The sequence below is a fragment of the Aspergillus versicolor genome (assembly GCF_001890125.1).
Source record: "Aspergillus versicolor CBS 583.65 unplaced genomic scaffold ASPVEscaffold_10, whole genome shotgun sequence".
In the NCBI taxonomy this organism is placed as follows: Eukaryota; Fungi; Ascomycota; class Eurotiomycetes; order Eurotiales; family Aspergillaceae; genus Aspergillus; species Aspergillus versicolor.
Window position 1 is genome coordinate 659,812 of NW_024467533.1, and position 22,663 is coordinate 682,474.

The following is a 22,663-nucleotide window of genomic DNA, read 5'->3' on the forward strand; positions in this document are numbered from 1 at the left end:
AAAGAAAAACAGAGAGTGTATAAGGCACATTGTAAGAGAAAGTGCTGCCTCTCAGGTGTGGTGTGTCTTGAATTGGATTCAACAAAGCTCATGGCTACTGAATAGTAAGACAACATGAAGAATACCACGTATCATGGCCGACCTACAAAGAATCTGCAAAGGAAACGATTCAATCCTTTCGGTTCCAGCAGTATTACAATAAACCCTGCTATCTATTGGTCGAAACACCTTCAGTCTGGGTGAGTCCAGAAGAGAATGAGATAAAAGGAACTTGATAGCAGAGGAGATATAACAGCCACAACCATCAGACTTTTATAGAAGAGACTTAATGCAGGGTAGGATAGTTATTTTTAAAACTCTCCCTCGCCGCAACATTCCTCCACCATATCTTGATATTCTCCCCAAACTCAAAGCCCGGTACAGATCTCGCGACAAGCTTCCTAAGGGGCTCAAAGTCATCAATGGACTTTGCACCCGCAGCCCACATCGCATGAGCCAACCAGGGTATAATGTGCACATCCGCAGCTGTAACCTCATCCCCAGCAGCATAAGGCAGTACCAGCATAGAGTTCAGCTTATCAAGGCCTCCAGCATAATCCCTGTATCCCTGGCGCGAGGCCTCAAAGAACTGCTCATGTTCAGGTGAGATCTCCTCAGAATTATACAGACGATATAAATGTCCATTGTCTGGAGTGCGCATTGCATAGAGTGGGAATTCCGGGTGTGCCAGGCCATACTTGACCAGTTTTTCCTGCCGCTTGTCGACGAATGCTTTCATTCCACTTGCTGTTTTTGCGTGGAATTCGTCCGCATCACGCGCTTGGAGGAGGATGAGGTTTGTTGAGAGACGCTCTTGATGGACGTGCGTAATGAGTTCTTCAACTTTGGATGCTAGCTTCGTATCGGTTGGGAATAGGGGCTGGCCATTTGGACGGTTAGAGTCTAAGTACTTGACGATGTCTGCGCTTTCAGTAAGAGGGTTTGGAAGCGATGCGGATGTCAAAGACGGAATGGTGCCGTTTGGATTGATTTTGAGATATTCAGGGTTGAAATTCTCGGCGTCCACTGCAGAATATCTATTAGGTTCATGGTTGCGATAAGGGTGTTCGAACTTACAGAGGCCAACCTGCTTAACTTCATACTCGTCAGATTTGTATCCCTTTTCGTCGAGGGCGAGATGAGGGACGTATGCCCACTGGGAGGCGACGTCGCTATAAAGCGTAAACTATATCAGGTTAGAAGGTGCAGTGGATCTGAAAGATATGTGTTATACCTTCGGGGGTGCAGTTGCTCCCATTACGGCTGGTTCTGATGGTGGTAAATGCTCAATTGATTAAGTTGCTAGCCAGGGAAGCACCAGGATTAAGTACTCGTCTCCGATGTATACCAAATCCCGCTAAATAAACCCTATTTGTGCCAAGAAAAAAGATTACTTGATCAAGTTGCCTAAAGCGGAGCGATCACCTCTATTGCATGATCCGGTTACCCATGGATGGCCTCCCCTTACGAAACTGAGCTGTCCATTTCAAATGCCGATTCCATAATGGTCCAGACATTCCTCTCTTACAAGTAAGACGCCGAAAGTCGATGGTTTCGGGTGGGTAGGACAGTAAACGTATTGAACGAGCAATCCCCGGTATTATTATCACTATTACTATGTCTGCATCTTCTTGCGAACAATCTCCTTATACTCCTCGTCATACTGGATAAGCACCGAAGGCCCTTCCCTCTCCAAAGCATCCGAGTCCACCACAAACGCCACGAAAAACGACGCCGGCTCCGTCGGACTTGCATTCATACTGATCCGGTGATGGCACCCTGGAGCCTCGTACCAGGACCCGCCCTGCTCGATGGTCCTCATGGGATCATCGTTCATCTTAACCAAGACAGACCCATGCAGGACGTAAGCAGTGACAGAGGCGCCCCCGTGACGGTGCGGGGGAGTCGCGCCATTTGGAGGATATTCGACGAGCATGCCGACGATGGTTTTGCCGGGACAGTTTACCAGGCGGTACTGGTAGACGATGGTAGTTGTTGGTAGTGGGCAGCTATAAGTTACGGTGTGAGTTGGGTTGCTGTTGTATGTGGGGGGTTGGGATGTGATACTTACGCGGGGTTGTAAGTCGGTTCGTCCATGATGGCGGTATTTTTAAACAATTGTCTTGAAAGTCATTTCAAGGCTGTAGACTGCTTATAACTTGCCTTGGAGTAGTTATAACGTTCCAGAACGGACAACAGCGACCCGTCATGACATGCGCGGATCCAAGGTTAGAAAGTGGGACAACCAAGATCCATGGTCCGATCTGTTCCACCGGATATAAGTTGCGGCGTTGAGTTCAGAGAGATCAATTATGAAGAATCCGGCCATCATCTCGGCAACTCGGCCTTTGCAGCGGTGTCTGCTGGACTATATATCACGAGTCTACGTCACGACCTTTCAGCTTCAAGTTAACCATTGCTTAGGCATATATAAATATAAAAGCATAAAGCAAGAAACAGCCTGAAGATTACATTAAACATTTCTAACCAGCAAGCACCACCATGCAAGCCATACGACACCACCCCCCTGGCGGCACCGAAAAGCTCAAGATCGCCAGGGAAGACATACCGCAGATCGCAGACGACGAGATCCTGGTGAAAATTCACGCCGCCAGCGTCATCTGGATGGAGCTGTACTGGGACATCTACCGCAAAGATGACGGCACATACAAAACCCCCATCCTGGGGGAGGATTACTCCGGCGTCATCGCAAAGGTCGGGCCCAAGGTGCCTCCTGACAGAGGCCTGCAGGTCGGCACCGAAGTCATGGCATTCATGAGTAAAGCATTCCCCACCGACCGGAGTATCGACGGTGGCATGGCAGGCTATGCAAAGGCACACTTTTCCAAGATGGTGCCCAAGCCGCGCAGTCTGAGCATGACTGACGCTGCGTCGGTGCCGCTTTCTGCTCTTACTGCGTGGCAGGGATTGTTTGACCATGCTGAGATCAAGCCTGGACAGACTCTGCTTGTTACAGGGGCGGCTGGGCCAACTGCAATCTGGGCTGTCCAGATAGGGAAGATGGTTGGGGCGAAGGTTATCGGTACAGCAGCATCGGAGGAAAGCTTTAAGCTGCTGAAGTCGTTTGGGGTGGACCAGATCTTAAACTACAAGGAGGATAAGCTCAGCTCGGTCCTAAAGGATGTCAGTGTCGACGTCGTCTTCGATACTGTAGGCGGCGACACCACGAGGCAGGCCCTTGAGATACTCAACAAAGATGGAAAGCTTATCCATATCAAGGACAGGACAATGGTCGACCAACTCGGCAAGGAGGCTGGCGGACGGCTTATCTTCTTCATCGTCGATATGAATGCGGAACAGTTGGCAAAGATTGCAAGCTTGATTGACGAGGGCAAGCTGAAGCCAGTCGTTGACTCTGTCTTTGACTTTAATGATGTAGTCAGCGCATTCAAGAAGGGCGAGTCAGGCCGTGCCCATGGAAAGATTGTGCTCCTGGGCCCTGATGTATAGTTCTCTGGAAGAAAACGCGGAACTCTGTGGTGGACACTGTACGCGGTGGCAGTTCAGATGTATTAAACAGTTGGATGATATAGTGCCTATGACCTGAGAGGAATTTCTCTGCTGCTGAGGAGTATAAGAACCGTCCTCTGTCAATTCTTCCTTAACTTCCAAATTGTACATCCATGTATATCCATCTGAAGTACGCCCCCAGACGTGGTGCTCTTGATTTCATAACTTGACAGGTATCGAATTCAGTTATCCAACTCCAAGCCACATATCTATACTATGTACAGTATAGATATCTATTGAAACTCCGTAAAATAGTGCTTCTTCCGAATATGAGCCTCCACCACTTCCCACATGGCCTCATAAACGCCCGCAGGCCCAAAAACCTTCCTCAGCCCCTTCGGCACAAAGTCTGTCTCCCCACAAATATAACACCGGTATCCATTCTTCTGCTTCCTCAGTCCATCGTGGTAATGGAAGCGATCAAGGACCATCTTCCAGTCTAGGACCTGCCCGTCCTTGGTCTTGGGGCCTTTCCTTCCGGAACCTGGTCCATATGTAACCTCCCAGCCACACCCATTGCAGCTGTAGTGACGCAGAACCAGGTCGCTGAATTCGATTCCGACCCCGCCGCCGAACTGGATGCCTTCGCTGGGGATGTTTCGCGTGGTGCAGGTGAGGGTTCTGAGGCAATTTGATTTCTGGTGCTGGTTCTGGTGCTGGTTCTTGTATCGGTGTGTGGGGGCTGGCAGTCGCGCGATCGGACGTGTCTGTGAGAGACGCTGGTACTGCTCAGATAATGCAGTGACAATGTCGGTCCGAGCGGATTTGGTTGCTTTGTTGATTGAATCGTGGTTTGGATGGATGAGGAAGGACAGGTCATTGTGCCGGTCACGGAGGAGCGAAATGACTGTTGATTGCAGGATAATAAGATGGTGCATTAAGGACTCTCGTCCGGTGCCTGAAGATTCATCAGTTATAATACTAGTTATAATACACGAGCAGGTAGGGCATACTGTCACCGCGGCGAAAGACCGGCCCTAGAAGACGGAGATCCTCCTCATATTCATCCTGCACAGCCTCGCCATTCCCGGCCAGCAGTTTCTGCAGGGCGACATTCTTGCTCTGACTGCGACGGTCGTCTCTTCGTTTTCTCCATGCGCGATACTCGACGGAGATTGCGCCAAAGGCTGAGACGATGGCGGGGATCAGGGCGACGATTTCAAGCCCGGACATTTCCCAGTTGGTGTGCGTTTTTTGGAAATTTCACCATGGGGACTGAGTCGTATTTATGGCGGGGTTCGAGGCAAGGCTGTGCCATGCTATTCTCTTTCTATACAAGCTGCAGCTTCTGTCTGTCTTGATTGGTCTGTACGAGGAATTTCTGGCAGCCAGCCTTTCGCGTGTCTGGGCATCAGCCTTGCTGGATGCGACAGGTTACCCAGTTGGTGCGGGACCGATACGAGCTGCTAGGATCTTATGAGGATAAGTTGGTAATATTGTTAAATAATTTATGTGACTGAAGAACTACCGTCTGTGTCCGCTAACCTGTGGCAGCTGCAGTCATCGCGTGCCCAGTGTCAAGTACACATACCGGCATCCTCTGACCCGGCCTCCAACGATGGTATTCTCCAGCTCGTTGGACAGACGCTTTACAATATCCTTCTGAGCCGGGTCCACTATGTACATTCTCGTGCCCATGTGAATGACGCTACACGTCACCAGGCTGTATATCCGTTCGGTCCTTGCTTCAACTGCCACATACACACCTGCAGTTGCGTTGTGGCTGTTCAATTGGACCTCTGTCAAGGAACTATTCAATTGTCAGTCATGCATCAAAGTACAACAGGATTGAATAAACCCACATGAACCTATTCCCCTCATACATCTTGGTCAGGCGGGATAACCTCAAGTTACTAACCCCCGTCAAGGGTATTTCCTCCGGACTGAAGTTGAGATACCCCCCAAAGACATCACCAAGGATGGCGGGGTCCGAGACCGAAGGCTCAGTGGCAAATGGAGATCCTGAACTGGCATAGGGGTCACCGTAAGGCGCCAGGTAGAGACGGCCTTCTTTGCCGAACACCAGAATGGCCGTCTCGTTGAGGTCGGCTAGCAGTCTGTACGAGTGGCCAGTGACGGAGTCTACCTGGGACGCTTCTCTCTTGGACTGTATCTTGGGGGATCCCGTACTCCTGTGCTCGTTAGTTGCCTGTCTGATTTGCATCACGGTTTACTTACGCGATGCACCCTAATGTCCCGTTCCATAGCTCGGTCGTATCGATTGCGTAGTCGTACAGACCACCCGCACTCAGATAGATATAGCTCTGGATTACCAGAGACAAGTCGATGCCATCGCAATCCTTCACGGGGGCTTTCCCCTTGACCTGGAAGGAAGGCTGCTCGAAGAGTCCCACCGACTTCTCCCATTTCCCACCAAGCAGCCGAACACCGAGCCGGGATGATCTCGTCGGCCGTTTGAGATCATCCCGACGGGACGTGCCTGATAGATCTAGTAAATCTACTCTATTAACCAGGGCATGGCTATGATCTGATGAGGATTGGCAATTCCAAATCCAGATGCCTTGGGTATAGTGGGGTCTGAGTTCACCGACTGTAGGTCCACTGACTCGTAAAGTTCAGAACCGTGCAGTCTGTGGATCCAGTCCGTGGATCCAGTCCGTGAGTTTCTGTTACTTTGATTGTCTGCACTACTTACTATTGCTATACTCGATTAATGCCCGGAAACACCATGGCATAGATAACCGTGATATGTAGATAGTACAGATAAAACGAGTTAATCCAGAGATGTAATTTGCGAGTCCCAAGATGCTGAGCTGTATAGAGTGGATCAGGACCCACTGTAGAGACATCGCTGCAAGCTCCCAGCAATCACGATTCACTACTATTAGCCATAGTGTGCTTTCTGCCGAAGGCTGCAGATCGCCCACCACGAAGCAACAGGCCTTGTAGATCGGACCAGGCCATGAATTCATCAGTTGTGATTTCGCCATCCCACATTCTGTACTTCGGCTGGGTAAGAATTACAGTTTCATTGAAGTACCAGTCTTAACCCCCCATCATCCTATTCCACGTATCCAGAGACGCAGAATCAGGGATAGCAGGCATGTCAGCAAAATAATGCCCCTGGCCTGTGATATGCACGGCACGCGAGTGCATTTCACTCCCCTCCACCCATCTACCCTGCGAATCCTGCACTGCATCTCCGGATATCAACTGCAAGACAACATCCGTCACCATTTCAATAGGAACCAGCGTCTCACCGGGAAAATGCTCCATAAGGTCGGGGTTTTCAGTGATAAGAGGCGTTTTAACCACGCCAGGACAGATGGTGTTAACACGCACACCCTCAGCAAAGAGTTTCTTCCCAATGGCGCGGGTGAACCCGACCAGTGCGTCTGTCAGTGATTTATCAGTATCTGCAATAAAAAAAACTGGTTACGTGGGTCCGTACGTTTCGATGCAGAGTACAGCGGCGTCAGCATGCAGGGATATAAGCCGCCGATGCTGGCTGTGATGATAAGGTCGCGGCTTCCCTTGGTGTGGGATGGTGAGCGTCGGAAGTAGTGCATGGCCAGGTAGGAAGTATACAAGGCTCCATCGAAGTTGACATTCACTGGGGTTAGAGATGGTTCGGGTGGGATGGTCGTGGCTGCGTCTGTGTCATGCTCGGCGAAGAAGCCGAGTGCTTCCTCTGGAATCCCTGCGTTCGCAAAGACAAAGTCTAGCCGGTGGGCTGTTTCGAAGATGGTGTTGAATGCAGCTGCTAGCTGTTGGTAGTTGCGCACATCGGCTTGCAAGAAGGTTGTGTTGGGGAGGAGTGCTGCTGCTTCGTGGCCACGGGTTGAGTTGGTGCCGATGATATTCACCTGCCAGTCGGAGGTGCTGAGCTCTTTGGCGACAGCGAATCCAATTCCGCTTGCTGACTTGCTGAGTATCTGTTCTGGTTGATATGGTGGGGTGCTTACTTCCTCCAGTTATTAGTGCAACGCGTGCCATGGTGACGGCAATACTCGGCAGAGAAGGTATAAGTGTGATGAAAAGCAGGAATGAGTAAAGGAAATGCAACCTGTATGTACACTGCGGCTGAACACCCTCACATTCTAAACGAGCCGGATGGAGGGCTTAATACCCCGCATGGTCCACATGCCTCATTCCCAAAGAGCTGATACGCAGATTCTCCTGCAGTCGCTGTCGATACAGTGCCCACCAGATGTAGTCGAACCCACCGCACAAATTTCTCAATTTTTCGTCTCTGCTTGTTTCCTCTGATCTTAGAAGCTCAGGCTCTGGTGTCCCCAGTGGGACGTGCTGGTAGGTGAGCGCGGAAGGAAGCGGGCATCGTGTTCGCGTACCCTAACTGGATAAGGTTTGATATAGCAAAGGGATACTTATAATCCTCGGATCTTTACCTGTTCAGAACGGTTACAAGTATCATTACTGGCTTTTTGTATTCCATGACGCGGTCTGACGTCTTTCGCTCCCAATAGTATATAGACACTTCAACTCATTAATCTATATATGCACGCTGTTAACACTTGATGCTGCCTGGTAGATAAACATTATATCCTCCACGTAAACTGACTTTGATCCGTCTCTTCAGTGCTAGTACTGCCTTGTTTCAACTTCGCATGTATACTCTGCGCCGTCGTGTCCATATCAACCGCAGTATCCGTCTTCAATCCACTAAAACCGGTATTGCCCTCCCCTTCCAGCCCAACAAGCCCATGAAAAAGCACAGCAAGAATAGACGACTTCCAAACAAACAGCCTCTGCCGTCTATTCAACACAGCAGTCAGAACCAGAAAGACTATACCCATTACCACCAACGCAGCCGGAAGAGCCAGCCACGCCCAGTCCACAGAAACATACACCTCCGAGACAAGGACCGTCCCGTTCCCCGCGGTGAAATTGCTAGCACTCAGCGCAGCCTTGGTAAACGACGCCGCAACGTCCCGTATCACCGGTTCCAAACCCTTACTAAGGATCCTAGCAACGCTGGCCGCGGGGGTATCTGAGTCTGGCGTATCGGCCTTGCTCCACCTAGAAAAGTCGCCTGGCCCGTATTGGGTGATACTCTGCTCGAGCTCTGTGGTTCCTGCAAGATGTTTGCTGAGAGTGGAGAAGTCGCCGGTTTTGCAGGACGCAAACTCGTCTACGTTCGCCCATGCGCTTCCCCCGTAGACTTCTGTTACGCCTGTGTCATTTCCCGCGGTTCCTTGCGAGGGTTTCCAGCATGTAGGCCAGGAGGCTGCCATATCTATAGGAACCGGACCAGCGTCGGGATTCGCGAAGCGTTGGCCGAAGTCCGGGGGCGAGACGTCGAACGATGCCGTTCCATTTGTCACGGAGACGTTGTATGTTCTGGCGCAGATTCCAACAGCGCATTGCGTGGCGTGTATGATATGGAATAACTGTGCCAGATCTGCTAGTGGGGATGGCGTGGTGGTTTGATTCGAGACTATGCGAAGCTCCGCTTGGGCGATGACGAACTGTGGATCCGGTATGCCGGCATAAATTTCCCCGGAAGGAGTACTGTATCCATCGTAGTTGAAAACAGGCCATACATTGTGCTCCGTTAGGTTCAGATTTAGGAGAGCTGGACTGTCGGGGTTGCTGGGGTCAGTGGTTGATTCCAACCCAACTCTGATAGATATCGGGTCCCCCTGCGGAGGGACGATCTGGCACGGTATCACAGCCGACTTGCTGGTATCGTTGAACCCAGACGGGGTGCAATTGAACGTCGTCTGGGGGGTAATGTCTTCGCATTGACTGCACAGCCCTACAGACTGAAAGGGCGGCCATTTGCAGTTCCCAGAAGAGCACGTCACATTCGGCTGCAGATAACTGGAAAATTGGGACCAGATGCCGGTGTTGATGATGGTCTGCATGTCGGTATCGAAGGCGTCTGGGATGAAGGTCTTTGCCTGCTTTGCAACTGCCCGGCCAGAGCCAGAAGGATCAACGACCTCCCTGGTGGGATAAGTGAGGATCTGCTGGACAAATGGATCGAACGTCAACACCAAGACCACCACCAAGGCACCCAGCGAGACAATCGACCGGCCCTTGTGCTGGAATATTACATACAGAGCCCCAAGCGGGCCGCGGCTGGCACTATCGAATAGCTGTATGTGGTCCAGCTGTCGTTCCTTCTTGTAGAACCAGATCCACTTCAGCTGCCCGATGCACTCCCCGATCATGTAGGTGAGTGAAGACTTGGAGGCCGTTGCGAGGATGGACACAATTGCGTTCAGCGTGAAGCCATACGCGAAATCCGGTCGCGTCTTCCCATTGAAGGCGCCCAGGATGCAGACGATGGCGATGAAGCAGAGCAGGCTGAATACCATGGCCACGCCCTCCCAGAACCAGGTATTCAGCGCCAGAGCCATCCAGCTCTGGGAGAAGCTCTTCTCAGGCCGTTTCTCTGGCTCGGCCGGCGAGCTGGCTCGTTGAGGGACAGCCTCGTACACGGGCCCTTGATCATGGCGAGCATGAAGATGAAGGCCCTTCATCTTCACATCGGTTGTGGTGGTATGAGGTCTATTCCTTCATCCAGCGGCGGGGAGGTTTTTCACAGCTGGCACGAGCTGCGATCGGCAGAGGCTGTGTTGGATGACAGACAAATAAGAACAGAATAAGCAGGAAACTGCCGAAAGGACGGTGTCAAAGCGCTGGGCCAATCAGAACTCGCCCTGCTGAAGATCAATATCTCTGAGACTGTTAAGCGCCCGCTAAGCTTCGCTTCTCCTTCCTTTTCCTTCTCTGTTCCACTTCAACTGTGAATGCTCACTGATCAACATGTCTGTTCTGACTGCAGATTACTCCTGGCCAGCCACTTTCACAAACGCCCAAACAACAACTCCACCAGTCCCTGCAGTGCCAGGCGTCATCAGCAGATATCTCTGGGGAAAGGCACATAGGCTACTCTACCACGTCTCACGCGCCTACTGCCATTTCGATCCGCATATTATTCAGCTTCCCTTCGGACTCGTCCTAAAATGGACCGATCGGACAAGCATAGAAGAAGCCATTGCAATGCAAATGGCCCTCGCAGCAGGGATGCCTGTTCCTCGACTCCTCAGCTGCGGCGAACCCGTTACCCCCGAGTTAAAACGTGAAGTCTCAATACTCATGAGGAGACTTCCAGGACTTAGTCTTGAGAACTCCTCGGACCCGTTCGAGCGAGAGCATGAAGGGCCATGGCTTGAAGAGTTAAAGACTTGTGTCGATGCTATGCGCCAGTGGGAACCGCCGAGTCAGGACAGTATCTGCTCGCCGGTTGGAACGGCCTTGTGCAGCTCGCGAGTCCCTAATCATATTATGGGGCCGTTTACAGACCATGATTCGTTCTATCGGCATCTGTTCGCGCCGACATCGCAACACGGGTTCAGATCTATTGATTAGTATAACGATGCCCTGGTTACAGCGAGAAAGCTACAACGCCCGTATAAAGTTAAATTCACACACGGAGATTTCAAAGCTCATAATATTTTGATTAATCATGACGGACACTTGTCTGGCTTTCTCAACTGGGAGTCCGGGGCTGGTATCCGAAATATTGGGAGTTTACAACTGCAATGAGGTTTGGAAGAGACAGCTGGTGGTATCAAGTTTCTGACTGGATGGGCGGCCATGAGTATCGAGAGGAGCTGGAGTCGGATCGAGCTTTGAATCGGTTGACCGTGGACTCTTATGTAGCTTTTTGATCCGAATGAGGTGCATCCGAGGCCGGAAAACGGCGTGTTTGCATGTATAGTACCATAGGACATAGCTATTGGCAGACGATACAGTGAGTTTATCACAATCAGTCTTCGGGTCTGCTTTTCCTACCAATACATTAGATTGTTGAAAATAACCTAAGGATAAACTTTTATTTCCCTCCTTAAATAACAAATCAGATACTCTCCTTTTCTGCATTATCTGCCTCCCGTAAGGTCCATCAAGGTGTCTCTCCCGACTGAATATTTCGATAATACGCGCGGATAATACTATCAGCATCGTCAATCGCAAGGGGCCGAATATCAGCCAGCGCCTTGATCTTTGCTGTGCACTCCTTGCACTGCTCATCGGTCATGCTGATGTTGAGCTGCTGCGCGCGCGATCGGATGGCATTCCAGCCTGTCAGCCGCGACGCAAAGTGCACATACCGCGCCATGCCGAAGTCTGCCGGGTTGATAATTTCGTACGTACTCGGGTCGTTGAGGATAGCTTTTGCGTGGATGCCTGAATCTATTAGTTGTTTCCTTCCCATAGACTTGAGAGACATACCAGCCTTATGCGTAAACGCACAAAACCCTGTAATAGGGTTATTAAACGGGATATTAACCTGCACCGCCTCTGCAACCAGGTCCTCTATCTCCTTAATCCGATCAAGTCTATACTTCTCCTTGACATACTCTGGATGCGTGCCCACCATCCTCGCCATCAACCCCCCCAACGGCGTAATCCCATTCCGCTCCCCAATCCCCAACACAGAGGTATCGATATGGGTCGCACCGGCTTCCAGCGCGCAGTACGCATTCGCAATCGCACACCCGGCGTCGTCGTGGAAATGCGTCTCGATGTCACAGCTAACCACCCCGCGGAGAACACGGATAAGCTCGTACACCTGTCTCGGCGACGCACAGCCAATTGTATCTGCGACTCCGACTCGGTGTACGCCTGCTTGATCGACGGCGGCGTATATGGATAGCAGATCAACCAGGTCAGATCGGAAGGAGTCTTCTGTTGAGAAGCGGACTTCGACTCCTTGCGTCTTGAGGTACGATATTACCTCGACGGCGGTTCTTTTGATATATTCCATGTCTTTTCCGTGCGAGTGCTGGCGCATGAGAGATGACGTCCCGATCATTACATTCCTACCACATCCTGTCAATAATAACCCTAACCCTACGAATGAGGAGACATACACGCCATCAACACCAGTAGCAACCGCAACCCGTGCATCATCCATATGGCATCGAATATGCGCAAGGACCTTTGCCTTCAAACCCAACCTACAAATCGCCTCACAATCAAGCCGTGACTGCTCCGACGCGCAAGGGTTCGTGAGCTCAATATAGTCGACCCCAAACTCATCCAGGGCCGTGGCGATCTGGATCTTCTTCTGCGTGTCGAAGAAGGCGTTGGCGAACTGCTCGCCTTCGCGGAGGGTGCTCTCGATGATCTTGAAGCGCGAGACATTGCTGAGGAAGTCGCTGACTTGGGTTCCGTGGCCGTAGGGGTTGCGGTTGAGGGGTGTAGACCCTGGGCTGTTGTTGCTGGGGCTAGGCATTGTGGTTGCTGGCTTGTCTGGTGGAATTGAGGATATGTAGGGGAGCGAGGTTATTATATGTGTTGCTTGTTGTCGTGAGTCATATGCAGGTGAGTCACATATTATTGATCCCGGGGAAAGGGATGGTCGGTGTATACGGACACCCCGGATATTTTCCGTTTCGGAATTTCTCCGCCATTTCAATCTGATATCCAGCTCTTCCCAAATATCGCGAGTTTGGGCGATTGGTAAGAAGAGAGCCAAGAATGAGAACATCCATCTCAGCCTGGCCTCGCGTCCTTGGCGCTCGTTTAACAATGATATTGGAGTTAGCGCTTATATTTAGGAAGTTCAGCTCGCCAGCCTCGTCTGCTCCCCTCGGGTTAAATAGATGACACTCCCATCCGGAGACATTCTTCTTTCCATCTCACAGCACCTGCCATTCACCGACAAAATGGTTGTATGCTACATGGTGGTTACGCCGAATCCGTTCGTAAGTACCATCCCCATCCCGTATCTGCTGAAAGAATATATTTGACTGTCTAGACAATGCCCACCAGCGGCAGCTACTTTGTGAAATTCGGCGACGGACCATCTGCTCAATCATATCATAGATGCAACCCAAGCCATGCGTACGCTCGCTGCACCTTATCCATTTAAACCACTGAACTGACTAAACATGCTGGCCAGATATGTTGAAAACCACCTCGCACCAGTGCAGTATCTCAACGTCCAGACATACGATTATAATATCGAGTCCAAACAGCCCGGGAAATGGCTGGAATGGATCCACATCAAGGTGACGGGCGGGATGGAAGTGTGTAAGTTGTCTGTGTTATCCCACGACGAATATTGTTAACTGACCTGTGATAGACCAACGCACAGAGTGGCACGAACTGCAAGTAAAACTGGAGGAAGATGCCGAGGAATTGAGGAATGCCCTATGCAGAATGCAGGGTCTGTTTCCGTACTGGAATCGGTGGGAGGAGTACGCTGAGTCGGATGATGCGACAACTGAGTTTGAGAATTTGGTGGATGGGACTTGGTCGTTTAATCATGATGAAGCGATTGCTCAGTTCGTGAGCTGATGGAGCTTATTGGTATGGTGTAGTGGCAAAATAGCCCTTCTCGATTGAATACGTATACTCTACATTAGGTGTTGATACATGGCTATAACAGTGGCCGCTTGGAAGTTCATTTGGTAAAGTATTGCTTTGCCTTTAAGTTAACATATTGAAAGAGTGCAGCAATGACCCCATCCAACATCCTAGGAGCTTGTCCCTAACGAGGCAAGTATAATTATAGGCTAGTTAGAACGGCTTGAAGTAGGCCAGGGTAGTAGAACACTCCTACCGAGATGTTCATCATACAAGTACGACCTCTACGGCCAAGAAGACTAGAGTCCTTAAACTAAGCAGATGGCCTAGTCTCTCCTCGTGAATACAAGATCCTGGGGCGGCGCACCAGACACGAAATGATCCTTAATCCTTCCAAAGTAATCGTCCACGTCAAATTCGTACCCAGGGGGGAAGGCAATATCAAACTCATGTGCCACACGCGCTACCACAGACCGGAGTTCCATCATCGCCAGATTGCGGCCTGCGCAGTTAAATGGGCCGGTTAAGAAGGGCATATGCGCCTTTTTGTTCATTATCAGTTCAGGCTTCGAGTACCACCTTTCCGGGAGGAACTTCTTTGCGTCTACGAAGTTGCGTTCATCTGTGAAGATCAATACTAAGGACTAAGGTATCGTTGGCAGGAAAATAAATGTATACCTCTGCCGACTTGATAGGCCGGGATTGATATGATGGTCCCTCCAGGAATGAAAGTGTCTCCGATCTTCATGCCCTCCGGGGGAGTTTCTCTCTGGGAGCCGAAGAATACCGACGGGCTGAGGCGCATGCTTTCGTTGATGATGGCGTCGAGAACAGGCTGTGTTCGGGTGCAGTCAAATGATGAACTGGCAAAGATTGGGTCGACCTCATCGCGAAGCCGTTGGAGCCACTCCGGGTACAGGGCGAAGTTGACGAGGAGGAATGTCAAAGCGGTTGCAGTGGTGTCACTTCAGTCAAAGATTAGTATAGTTGGTGAAGGTACAGGTTGGTGTCTAACCTTCCCGCACCGACAATTAAGCGACACTCCGAGTTGAGGAGAGAGCGGCCGGCTGGAGTGTCCTCTGTATTGTCGAGAAGATGACTGAAGAGATCCGGTTTAGGATTTTTCATCTGCCCTTGTAAGACCGCGAAAGACACTGGATATCAGGGATATCGGGAACTCACGTTCTTCCGCTGAATGACCAGCTTCTCCGAGTATTCATTCCACTCACGCATCGGGCCAATTGCCCAGGAGAACGTGGTCAACATGCCCATTAGCCAGGGCACATGGAGGAGAAGGCCAATGGCATCGACTCCCTTCTGGATGTTATCCAGGACCGACTTGGCGACGTCGTTAGAGTCACCCTTGATAAAAGCCATTGGGTCACCAAAGGCCAGAGCACTCATCACATCGTAGCTGTAGTGTATGCATATTTCGTTCACCAGAATTGGCTTTCCGACATTCTTACCGATTCGAACGAGGAGCTGGCTGGTAAACTCCTCGATCCGGGGGGCATAGTCCGAAAGTGCTCCAGGACTGTTAGTCTGTCAGTTGCACACGCGTTGCTTTGACGTACATATCTTGAAGGCGTTATCCCACACTTTCCTTCTCTTTCGGTGGAATTCTTTATCCCGAGTCGTGTTGACTGATGTTTCCATTGAGTCGTAAAAAGGTCCCTTGCCGGTTATCGACGCAAAGCCCAGCACCGGTGTGATCGCCTCCGCGTCAAATATCACGAGCTCACGAGGTCCTGTAAAGAATTTGTAAATTTCCATTCTAGTAAAAAAAAAGGCATTGCAGACTACCTGTTCTAACAAAATCCCCATACCGCTGGTGCAGCTCATCCAGGGTGCGGTACCATCTGATATTGGTTTCGAGGACCTTGTTCAAGCTCCAGAGTTTGCTCAATCGCGCGCCGAACGGGCCAGGGAAGTTCTTCAATGGATGGAAGAAGGCGCGGTAGACAAGAATGCTCGTCCAGAGGGAGACGACTAAAGACGCCCAAGCCAGGAACGCAACGGTATGTGACCAGACGAAGCTTTCGTATTCGCTGCTAATCCGGGGAAGCGCATTGGCAAGCAGGAAATATGCCGCAATAAAAGACGCTGCAGTAGATACCGGGCGCTTGTCGACCTCGACATGTTTAAAAAAGAGAAGATGAAGAGCGACGCCCGTAAGACTGGCCGTTGCCAGAATTGAGGGCGTGAGCGATTGCTGGACGGCTGCCATGGTCTTGCTCCAGCATCAGCAACATGGATTTTCAGGGAAAGAAAGGGGAACGGGCCATCTGGTCCTCGCATGAAGCTCATCCACCAAAGGATGGCGGGATATTACTACTATTATTATTGCAGCTAGCAGGGGCCTGGACAGTCGAAGTCGCCACTCCAACACCCAGAGCCGAGGGACAGTCGTCCACAGCAGAACGGGGCTAACAAGCAATTCTTGAGTCAACCCGATCCAGCTAGCCAGAGCCGACCCCATGTTGGCCTCGGTCGTGCCAGACGCTGCATCCCTGCTAGATAGCGGAGACAAACCGGCACGTCCCAGTCCGCCGTCTCATCTTGCCACCACTAACGCATACTAACCACCCACGGGTAGCAGCGACAGCACTTGCCAACGGCCGGCACGCATTACGATCATTCGAGACACCCGGCCATCCAAGGCGTTGCGGATGGCGTTGTTATAACGCCGCGGAAGACACTAGAGCTTCAACCGGGCTAGGGCATCCTTCGGCTACAGCCAAATAAAGCAATTGGGCCAATCGCGCACAACCGCAGGATCTGATGTAAATGAAACGCGGGATACTCGACAACGGTTGGGCTTCCGGGGTAGAACCCGGGGAAGCATGGTAGAGCCCGGGGATGCATGGTAGCCCTGACAAGTCCAAGTCGAGTCGAGCACATGGGCTCGGGACATGCAGGGGGTAAAACAAGACACATAGAAGCAAGCTTCTCTTCTTTACTATTTGTTTCCTCAATTCATGTGAGCTCATCATCTCCTTCATGAATAATGGCTTCTACAGAAGTTGTGGGCGCAATGCCACCGCCAGACGGTGTTGTTCCGGACTTTTCTCTTACAAGAACCTCTGTGCAGCAGAAATTCATCGTCACGTATGCCATAACCTTGGGGATTGCCATTCTTCTCGTTCTACTGCGGCTGTATCCACGGCTTTTTCTTCTCAAGTCTTTTGGACTGGACGACTGTAAGTTCAAGCCGTTCCTTTATCTTCGGATTGTTCTAATTCCTTTCACAGGGGCTGTTATTGCATCCACTGTAAGGACTTCCAACATTCCGTCTGGATCGCCACTAATGACCTATTAAGCTCTTCTCCATAGCCTTCTTTGTGTTATGCTTTGTTTGTAAGACACACTTCTTGAGACCATCTTACCGTGCTAATCCTGGGCTTAGCAATGGAATATGGGTTCGGCAGACACCTGTACAATGTCCCAGTCACTTCTCTTCCGATGTATCTTAAGGTAAGCCCCTATCACATTTGAAGTCTCCACTAACAACCTACCCTAACCAGCTGCTCATACCCATCGTGGTGACCTATTGCTGGGCGCCTTTTATGACCAAGTTTTCCATTCTCATTCTGTGCGGCCTCATAACCAAGGTGGAAGGTATCTCCGCTGACCCGTCCTAGATACCACCGTTTAAACCCGTCCCCAAAGTTCCGCTATATAATCTACTTCTTGATGTTCGTTATCACAGGCTACACCCTGGCAACAACGCTGGCAACAGCCGGTGGATGCAATCCCCTGAATACAGGAAAAACCCCCTGCATCAACAGCCTAGCCCTGTGGCAGGCAATCCTCAACATCGTGACCGATTTTCTGATGCTGTTGATGCCCATTCCACTACTATGGGCACTGCAATTACCGCTCCTACAGAAACTTTCCTTGGGGTTGATTTTTGCAATTGGATCTGCGTACGTCTTATAGCTCCCCTACACCACCGTCACTCTTTAACAGCACATTTATGAATATATAGAGCAATGATCACCAGCATCGTCCGCATCACATACATCATGAACATCCTCGACAAGCAAGACTTCACCTGGTACGAAGCAACCGTCTGCGTGTGGTCGTAAGTCCCAGCCCTGAGCCCGTCCCTAAACAAACCTATTCCCCCCTAACCAAGGTCTTTTATCTAGGGCAATCGAACTCAACTTCGGAATTATGTGCAACTGTCTCGCCGTCCTCAAGCCCCTCGTCCGTCTCGTCTTCCCAATGCTGGTTCCCAGCTCCTACGGCGAAAACAGATACCGCTCAGACCGGTCATACCCCTCGCGGCACCGGAAGCAAAGCGGCTCTCATCCGCTGGAGTTTTTTGATCATGGTGACGGTGGTGGTCGGAGGGATATTCATTTGGGGAACAGTGGGGAGATTAAGGGCATTACAGTGACGAGGTCTTACCGTGTTGATTCGCCGTCGGGGAATGGGGGTGTAGAGACGGAGAGCACGGAGAATATTTTTGAGGCTCGGGGGACGGTGAGGCAATATCATCGGATGGTATAGCCTATATAAGAAAAAAAAGCCAAAAGGAGAGTCTCTCGGTTTGTATTTAACGATATGGAGTTTGGGTTCTGGCTGTATATCACATCTCTTGAAGATATCTGGCAAAAAATATATATCCCGCACAAAAGGAACAACCAATCTACAATTATGTAAGAGATCTATATCCATTCACTGCTTGTACCAGTCATCAAACCCAAGATCCCATCCAAACAGAGGAGTATTGATACGCTTCGCCTTCCCTTGTGCAGCAAGGCCGTTCAGGACATCCATATCCTCGCCAGAGAGAGGGATAACCTGGCTGTTGCTTATAATGCGGTTCTCTGTAACCGACTTGGGCAGTACAACGGCACCCCTGTTGACGTGGTAGCTGATGAGTATCGTCGCCGGCGAGACGCCGTTCTTCTTTGCGATATCTCGAATCGCAGGGTCTGTCATGAGTGGAGCGCCTAGGTAACCAATTATATTAGCACAGTATGTGGGGGTATACTTCAAATATCAACAGAACTTACCTTCAGAACCAAGCGGCGAATAAGCCTCAAGAAGAATGCCATGCTTGTCGCACCACTCCTTCAGCGCATGCTGAGGAAGGAAAGGGTGTAGCTCGACCTGGTTAACAGCTGGCACGATAGTCCACTTCTTCTTCAGCTCCTCGAGATAGGGGATTGACCAGTTGGCCACCCCAATCGCCTTTACTTTGCCCACCTTGTATACCTCCTCCATCTGGCGCCAGGTCTCGCTCTGGTCCCAGGATCGGTCGACGGACCGGCTTCCGTCGGGGTTGACTGGGAGAAGGGCGCTCGATTCGTTCTGTGCGAGTTAGCTGTGTTAGTATAGGATAGTAGCGAGGGGGCTTACAGGAACTAGTCGGACAGGCCAGTGGATGAGCTTTGGTCGTTAGCAGAGTATCCAAAAGCTGGAGAAGGATCATTACGTAGAGATCAAGGTAATCCGTGCCCAAAGCATCAAGCGTCTTTTGCAGACCCTCTGCAACATTAGGCTGGTGGGTGTTCCACAATTTGCTGGTGATGAAGATGTCTTCGCGAGGGACACTGCTATCCTTGATCCCCTGACCAACTTCGTGCTCGTTTCCTAGATATCATTAGACCAAAGCCTAGTCCTGTGCCTTTCTTGGGATGACATACCGTAGATCCTATCATTCGTTAGCCAACGCTGCAATGGAAAGGACATGGGATCTTACAATGCTGCGTCAATGTGCCTGTATCCATTCTTGAGGGCGAATGCCACAGCCTGGCGTACCTGACCTGGCTCAGATCTCCACGTTCCTGTATCAGTTAGCAAACTAACTAATCTCTATACTTGAGTATATGCGTCGTACCAAGTCCCACCGCGGGAATCTGGGCGCCGGTATTCAGCTTGAAGTGCGTCGGGGGAGCCATTCTGACTGAAAGTATAACTTCTGATCTATGTTAAAGTGGATTGGGAGGTGTGAGAGGGAGCCTTCTATAGTTAAGATAACCGGAGAAAGTCCCGCAATCGGGCCAAGTCCGTCGTAGGGAAATTTAGCCCGGCCAGACCCACTGCTGGTGCGGCGCCTCTTTCCAGATACAGTAATATTCGCTGGACCTGGAACTATGCGGGGTAGAGGGGGAGAAATCTGCTGGTGTTTTCTTTTAGTTCTTTAACTGTGCTGTTAGGTCTTCGTTTCAGTATGTTATTGCGGGACCAGGGTCAAAGACATGCCGGTAGCACAGGAACAGAGGAACCACAGGGTGAAGGATTTTGAAAGCTTAGGTTGCTGCCACTGGGGAGCAGTATATATTTATACTTGTAATAAATGCATATATATGCACTGTTCTATAAGTATCCTTTAGTGAAGGGGTTTTCCATTCGTATAGGAATGCCTCGCCTTTTACAGCGGCTGAAAGTATATAGATTTCGCAACTCATATTAAAACCCCAGATTCATGTATTTCGGCGCAAATATAAACGTAAATAAAACCACTGTCTAATGAAGAACTATCTAAACCTTGTAAGGCGGAGGAGAAATACCCTCCTTCAACGCCTTCAACCTCAACGCCAAAAGCCTCGAGGCATATCTCGTCATCGGAAGGAAGCCAACCATAATCCACATATTGGGAACCCCCGTCTCCTTATACGCAGTTTTATACTCACCCTCCTCATCAATCCCCCAAATCGGCCCGCACTGACTAGCAATCTTCTCACCCAAAGTCTCCCGAATCGAGTCAATCGTGTTCGAAAACCCAGTGGCAAAGACTACTAGGTCAAACTCCCTCTCCCTACCACCGTTCAGGACTACCTTGTTGTCAGTGAACTTCTCAATGAACCCTGGCTCCACTTTGATATTGCCAATAATGATTTCATCACAGGCACCCGCATCAAAATAGAAGCCTCCATTCCGTGTCTGACCAAGTGTGGAATTCCCCGTATCACGCTGGCCACGCCACGTCCGCAACCCACGCGCATTCAGCGCTTCAAGCAGCGGCCTATCAAGCTCCTCAAGCTTCTTCGCAGCCCGCCTAGCAAGTTCTTCCCCCGGCCCAACAGGCGTAGCAAAAGTCAGCCGATCCTGCGCTTCAATATCTGGCAATCTACCATCCTTATCAGGCGCATAACCACCCAGCATAAGCGGGACAGAATGCGTCAGGGACATGACATAGGTAGGCGAGCGCTGGAGCAGCGTAACATCGATTCCAAGACGGGCACATTCATACGCTGTATCAAAGCCGGAGGATGAAGTCCCCACAACACAGACCTTCTTCCCGACGAATTCACGCGCGCTCGAATGCGCGCTGGAGTGTCGGACCACGCCGCGGAAATCGTTTATCCCCGGTACAGACGGAGTGTAAGGGACGCCGCAGAGCGAGGTTGCCATTATAAGCTGCTTAGGATGCAGTGTGCGCGTCTCGCCATTTTTATTCACAGTAACAGTCCAGTTTCCCTGATCGTCCTGCTCGGCTTTGACGACGTTCGATTTGGTCCAGACATTGAGTTCCAGTGCGGACGCGTACCACTTCATATATAGGCCCTGCTTCTGCGCTGGGGTGTAGGTGGGCCAGTGCTGGGGGTACTGGAAGTAGGGGAGGTGGTCGGGCCAGTGTGGGAAGTGGAGGGAGAGGTATTCGTAGCGTTGTTTCCAGATATCGCCGACTTCGGCGCTGCGTTCGATGATCAGGTTTTCCATGCCGAGGACTTTGAGCCGTGCTGCCATTGCGAGGCCGCTAGACGAGATAAATTAGGATCATGGCCATGGAGGCTGCGGGTAAGGGGCCTTACTTTTGACCGCCACCGATGATCAGGACTTCGGGGTCAGCGGTGTTGATGGCTTCGGATCTCTGGCTCTCCCAGCTAGTAATACCAGTCATGTGTCCATCTGGGGCAGACTGTTCAGGGAAGTCTTTGAGGCTCTCGGCAACAGTGTGCATGGTGTAGATTCTCCAGCCATCTTTGGTAAGGACTGCATTGATGACAGCGGAAGCAAGGACCACTTCAGTCTCGAATGATACAATAAATTGGAGTTGAGAGAAGTCAGGGTACGGGCGAGACACAGAAGGCTCAGGCTTGAGGAAGTTGAAGTTTCTGGCTTTAGTCTGAGGCAGCAGATCGGTAGCGGCTTTTAATATGGTGTCTTTGAAGTTGAATGTTCGGAAGTCCCAGGTGAAGGAGAGCTTGTCGCGCCACACGCCTGTATGTCAAACAAGATAAGTATAGAGTTCGCATCTGGTTTATGTGGTTTATACCATAATCAAGAAATAACGCAGCGAACGCCTGCGCGTCTCCCTCTAATGTGGCTTTAGAAAGACGCGCCACGATACCCTCGGCCTCCTTCTGAGCGTCGCAGTCGGCGGGGATGTCAACGCCCAAGATGTCGGTGGTGGGCAGACTGTGGTTGTACTTGAAGTCGTACATGAAATCGTCCGCGACAGGCTTCGGGACATTGTCGTGGTATTCGACTACGCCCTTGGTCTTGGAGACTGGAATAGGGACCGGTTCTTGAACGTGAGGTGCCATTGTGATATGACGGGGTTTTCCTACGGTCGACGTTCGCCGTATGTGTCACAGAATATGAATGTTTTAGCTGCTGCTGTGCGTCGTCAGCGAATGATTTATATCTACAACAAACCAACTGACTGTCTATATCGGGAAAACGTCGCCGCCTGTTGCCGGATTTAGGGTTCCGTTTATGACCCCAGCCCCGCAGTGCTCTATCGCCAAAGGAGTCTCGGCGCGCATTTCCAGATATGTATATTCTTGTTTCTAGAGACTGTGGAAGTTGCAACTTGGATACAGGA

At 50.8% G+C, this 22,663-nt stretch overlaps 13 protein-coding genes across 13 annotated transcripts; 4 read left to right on the top strand and 9 right to left on the bottom strand.

The window, feature by feature from the left end:
* Positions 1 to 41: 41 nt before the first annotated feature.
* ASPVEDRAFT_45599 (glutathione S-transferase family protein) lies at positions 42 to 1,328 on the bottom strand. The gene is made up of 2 exons (XM_040813334.1): positions 1,274 to 1,328; positions 42 to 1,225 (listed from the first exon to the last, which is right to left on the bottom strand). Exons 1-2 carry the CDS (start codon positions 1,295 to 1,297, stop codon positions 326 to 328), a joined length of 924 nt encoding a protein of 307 aa, XP_040671943.1. The 5' UTR covers positions 1,298 to 1,328; the 3' UTR covers positions 42 to 325.
* A 300-nt stretch (positions 1,329 to 1,628) lies between these two features.
* ASPVEDRAFT_45600 (cupin domain-containing protein) lies at positions 1,629 to 2,270 on the bottom strand. The gene is made up of 2 exons (XM_040813336.1): positions 2,111 to 2,270; positions 1,629 to 2,048 (listed from the first exon to the last, which is right to left on the bottom strand). The coding sequence occupies exons 1-2, from the start codon at positions 2,134 to 2,136 to the stop codon at positions 1,655 to 1,657; spliced, it is 420 nt and encodes a 139-aa protein (XP_040671944.1). The 5' UTR covers positions 2,137 to 2,270; the 3' UTR covers positions 1,629 to 1,654.
* A 271-nt stretch (positions 2,271 to 2,541) lies between these two features.
* Positions 2,542 to 3,510, top strand: ASPVEDRAFT_32502 (NADP-dependent oxidoreductase; the record flags this gene model as incomplete). Its single annotated transcript, XM_040810611.1, has 1 exon — positions 2,542 to 3,510. The coding sequence occupies one exon, from the start codon at positions 2,542 to 2,544 to the stop codon at positions 3,508 to 3,510; it is 969 nt and encodes a 322-aa protein (XP_040671945.1).
* A 293-nt stretch (positions 3,511 to 3,803) lies between these two features.
* On the bottom strand, positions 3,804 to 4,743 carry ASPVEDRAFT_87497 (uncharacterized protein; the record flags this gene model as incomplete). Its single annotated transcript, XM_040818076.1, has 2 exons — positions 3,804 to 4,468; positions 4,524 to 4,743. 2 exons carry the CDS (start codon positions 4,741 to 4,743, stop codon positions 3,804 to 3,806), a joined length of 885 nt encoding a protein of 294 aa, XP_040671946.1.
* A 1,778-nt stretch (positions 4,744 to 6,521) lies between these two features.
* On the bottom strand, positions 6,522 to 7,553 carry ASPVEDRAFT_199917 (uncharacterized protein). The gene is made up of 3 exons (XM_040809295.1): positions 7,497 to 7,553; positions 6,983 to 7,450; positions 6,522 to 6,926 (listed from the first exon to the last, which is right to left on the bottom strand). The coding sequence occupies exons 1-3, from the start codon at positions 7,525 to 7,527 to the stop codon at positions 6,577 to 6,579; spliced, it is 849 nt and encodes a 282-aa protein (XP_040671947.1). The 5' UTR covers positions 7,528 to 7,553; the 3' UTR covers positions 6,522 to 6,576.
* Positions 7,554 to 8,090: 537 nt separating this feature from the next.
* ASPVEDRAFT_87499 (DUF3176 domain-containing protein) lies at positions 8,091 to 10,040 on the bottom strand (the record flags this gene model as incomplete). Its single annotated transcript, XM_040818078.1, has 1 exon — positions 8,091 to 10,040. The coding sequence occupies one exon, from the start codon at positions 10,038 to 10,040 to the stop codon at positions 8,091 to 8,093; it is 1,950 nt and encodes a 649-aa protein (XP_040671948.1).
* A 258-nt stretch (positions 10,041 to 10,298) lies between these two features.
* ASPVEDRAFT_45604 (uncharacterized protein) lies at positions 10,299 to 11,388 on the top strand. The gene has a single exon (XM_040813337.1). It carries the CDS (start codon positions 10,327 to 10,329, stop codon positions 10,930 to 10,932), a length of 606 nt encoding a protein of 201 aa, XP_040671949.1. The 5' UTR covers positions 10,299 to 10,326; the 3' UTR covers positions 10,933 to 11,388.
* A 79-nt stretch (positions 11,389 to 11,467) lies between these two features.
* On the bottom strand, positions 11,468 to 12,802 carry ASPVEDRAFT_139583 (homocitrate synthase; the record flags this gene model as incomplete). The annotated part of the gene is made up of 3 exons (XM_040807590.1): positions 11,468 to 11,751; positions 11,797 to 12,386; positions 12,438 to 12,802. The coding sequence occupies 3 exons, from the start codon at positions 12,800 to 12,802 to the stop codon at positions 11,468 to 11,470; spliced, it is 1,239 nt and encodes a 412-aa protein (XP_040671950.1).
* A 433-nt stretch (positions 12,803 to 13,235) lies between these two features.
* ASPVEDRAFT_139010 (uncharacterized protein) lies at positions 13,236 to 13,869 on the top strand (the record flags this gene model as incomplete). The annotated part of the gene is made up of 3 exons (XM_040807542.1): positions 13,236 to 13,270; positions 13,472 to 13,602; positions 13,655 to 13,869. The coding sequence occupies 3 exons, from the start codon at positions 13,236 to 13,238 to the stop codon at positions 13,867 to 13,869; spliced, it is 381 nt and encodes a 126-aa protein (XP_040671951.1).
* Positions 13,870 to 14,204: 335 nt separating this feature from the next.
* Positions 14,205 to 16,105, bottom strand: ASPVEDRAFT_55888 (cytochrome P450; the record flags this gene model as incomplete). The annotated part of the gene is made up of 6 exons (XM_040815129.1): positions 14,205 to 14,500; positions 14,557 to 14,843; positions 14,894 to 15,006; positions 15,061 to 15,404; positions 15,453 to 15,626; positions 15,682 to 16,105. 6 exons carry the CDS (start codon positions 16,103 to 16,105, stop codon positions 14,205 to 14,207), a joined length of 1,638 nt encoding a protein of 545 aa, XP_040671952.1.
* Positions 16,106 to 16,885: 780 nt separating this feature from the next.
* ASPVEDRAFT_87504 (uncharacterized protein) lies at positions 16,886 to 18,443 on the top strand (the record flags this gene model as incomplete). The annotated part of the gene is made up of 9 exons (XM_040818080.1): positions 16,886 to 17,078; positions 17,130 to 17,149; positions 17,199 to 17,235; positions 17,285 to 17,352; positions 17,403 to 17,470; positions 17,520 to 17,804; positions 17,867 to 17,962; positions 18,030 to 18,366; positions 18,420 to 18,443. The coding sequence occupies 9 exons, from the start codon at positions 16,886 to 16,888 to the stop codon at positions 18,441 to 18,443; spliced, it is 1,128 nt and encodes a 375-aa protein (XP_040671953.1).
* A 118-nt stretch (positions 18,444 to 18,561) lies between these two features.
* Positions 18,562 to 19,802, bottom strand: ASPVEDRAFT_199922 (uncharacterized protein; the record flags this gene model as incomplete). Its single annotated transcript, XM_040809296.1, has 7 exons — positions 19,730 to 19,802; positions 19,592 to 19,676; positions 19,536 to 19,543; positions 19,325 to 19,482; positions 19,249 to 19,278; positions 18,903 to 19,200; positions 18,562 to 18,839 (listed from the first exon to the last, which is right to left on the bottom strand). The coding sequence occupies exons 1-7, from the start codon at positions 19,788 to 19,790 to the stop codon at positions 18,562 to 18,564; spliced, it is 918 nt and encodes a 305-aa protein (XP_040671954.1). The 5' UTR covers positions 19,791 to 19,802.
* Positions 19,803 to 20,373: 571 nt separating this feature from the next.
* Positions 20,374 to 22,382, bottom strand: ASPVEDRAFT_55890 (flavin-containing monooxygenase; the record flags this gene model as incomplete). Its single annotated transcript, XM_040815130.1, has 3 exons — positions 20,374 to 21,592; positions 21,648 to 22,056; positions 22,112 to 22,382. 3 exons carry the CDS (start codon positions 22,380 to 22,382, stop codon positions 20,374 to 20,376), a joined length of 1,899 nt encoding a protein of 632 aa, XP_040671955.1.
* Positions 22,383 to 22,663: the final 281 nt, after the last annotated feature.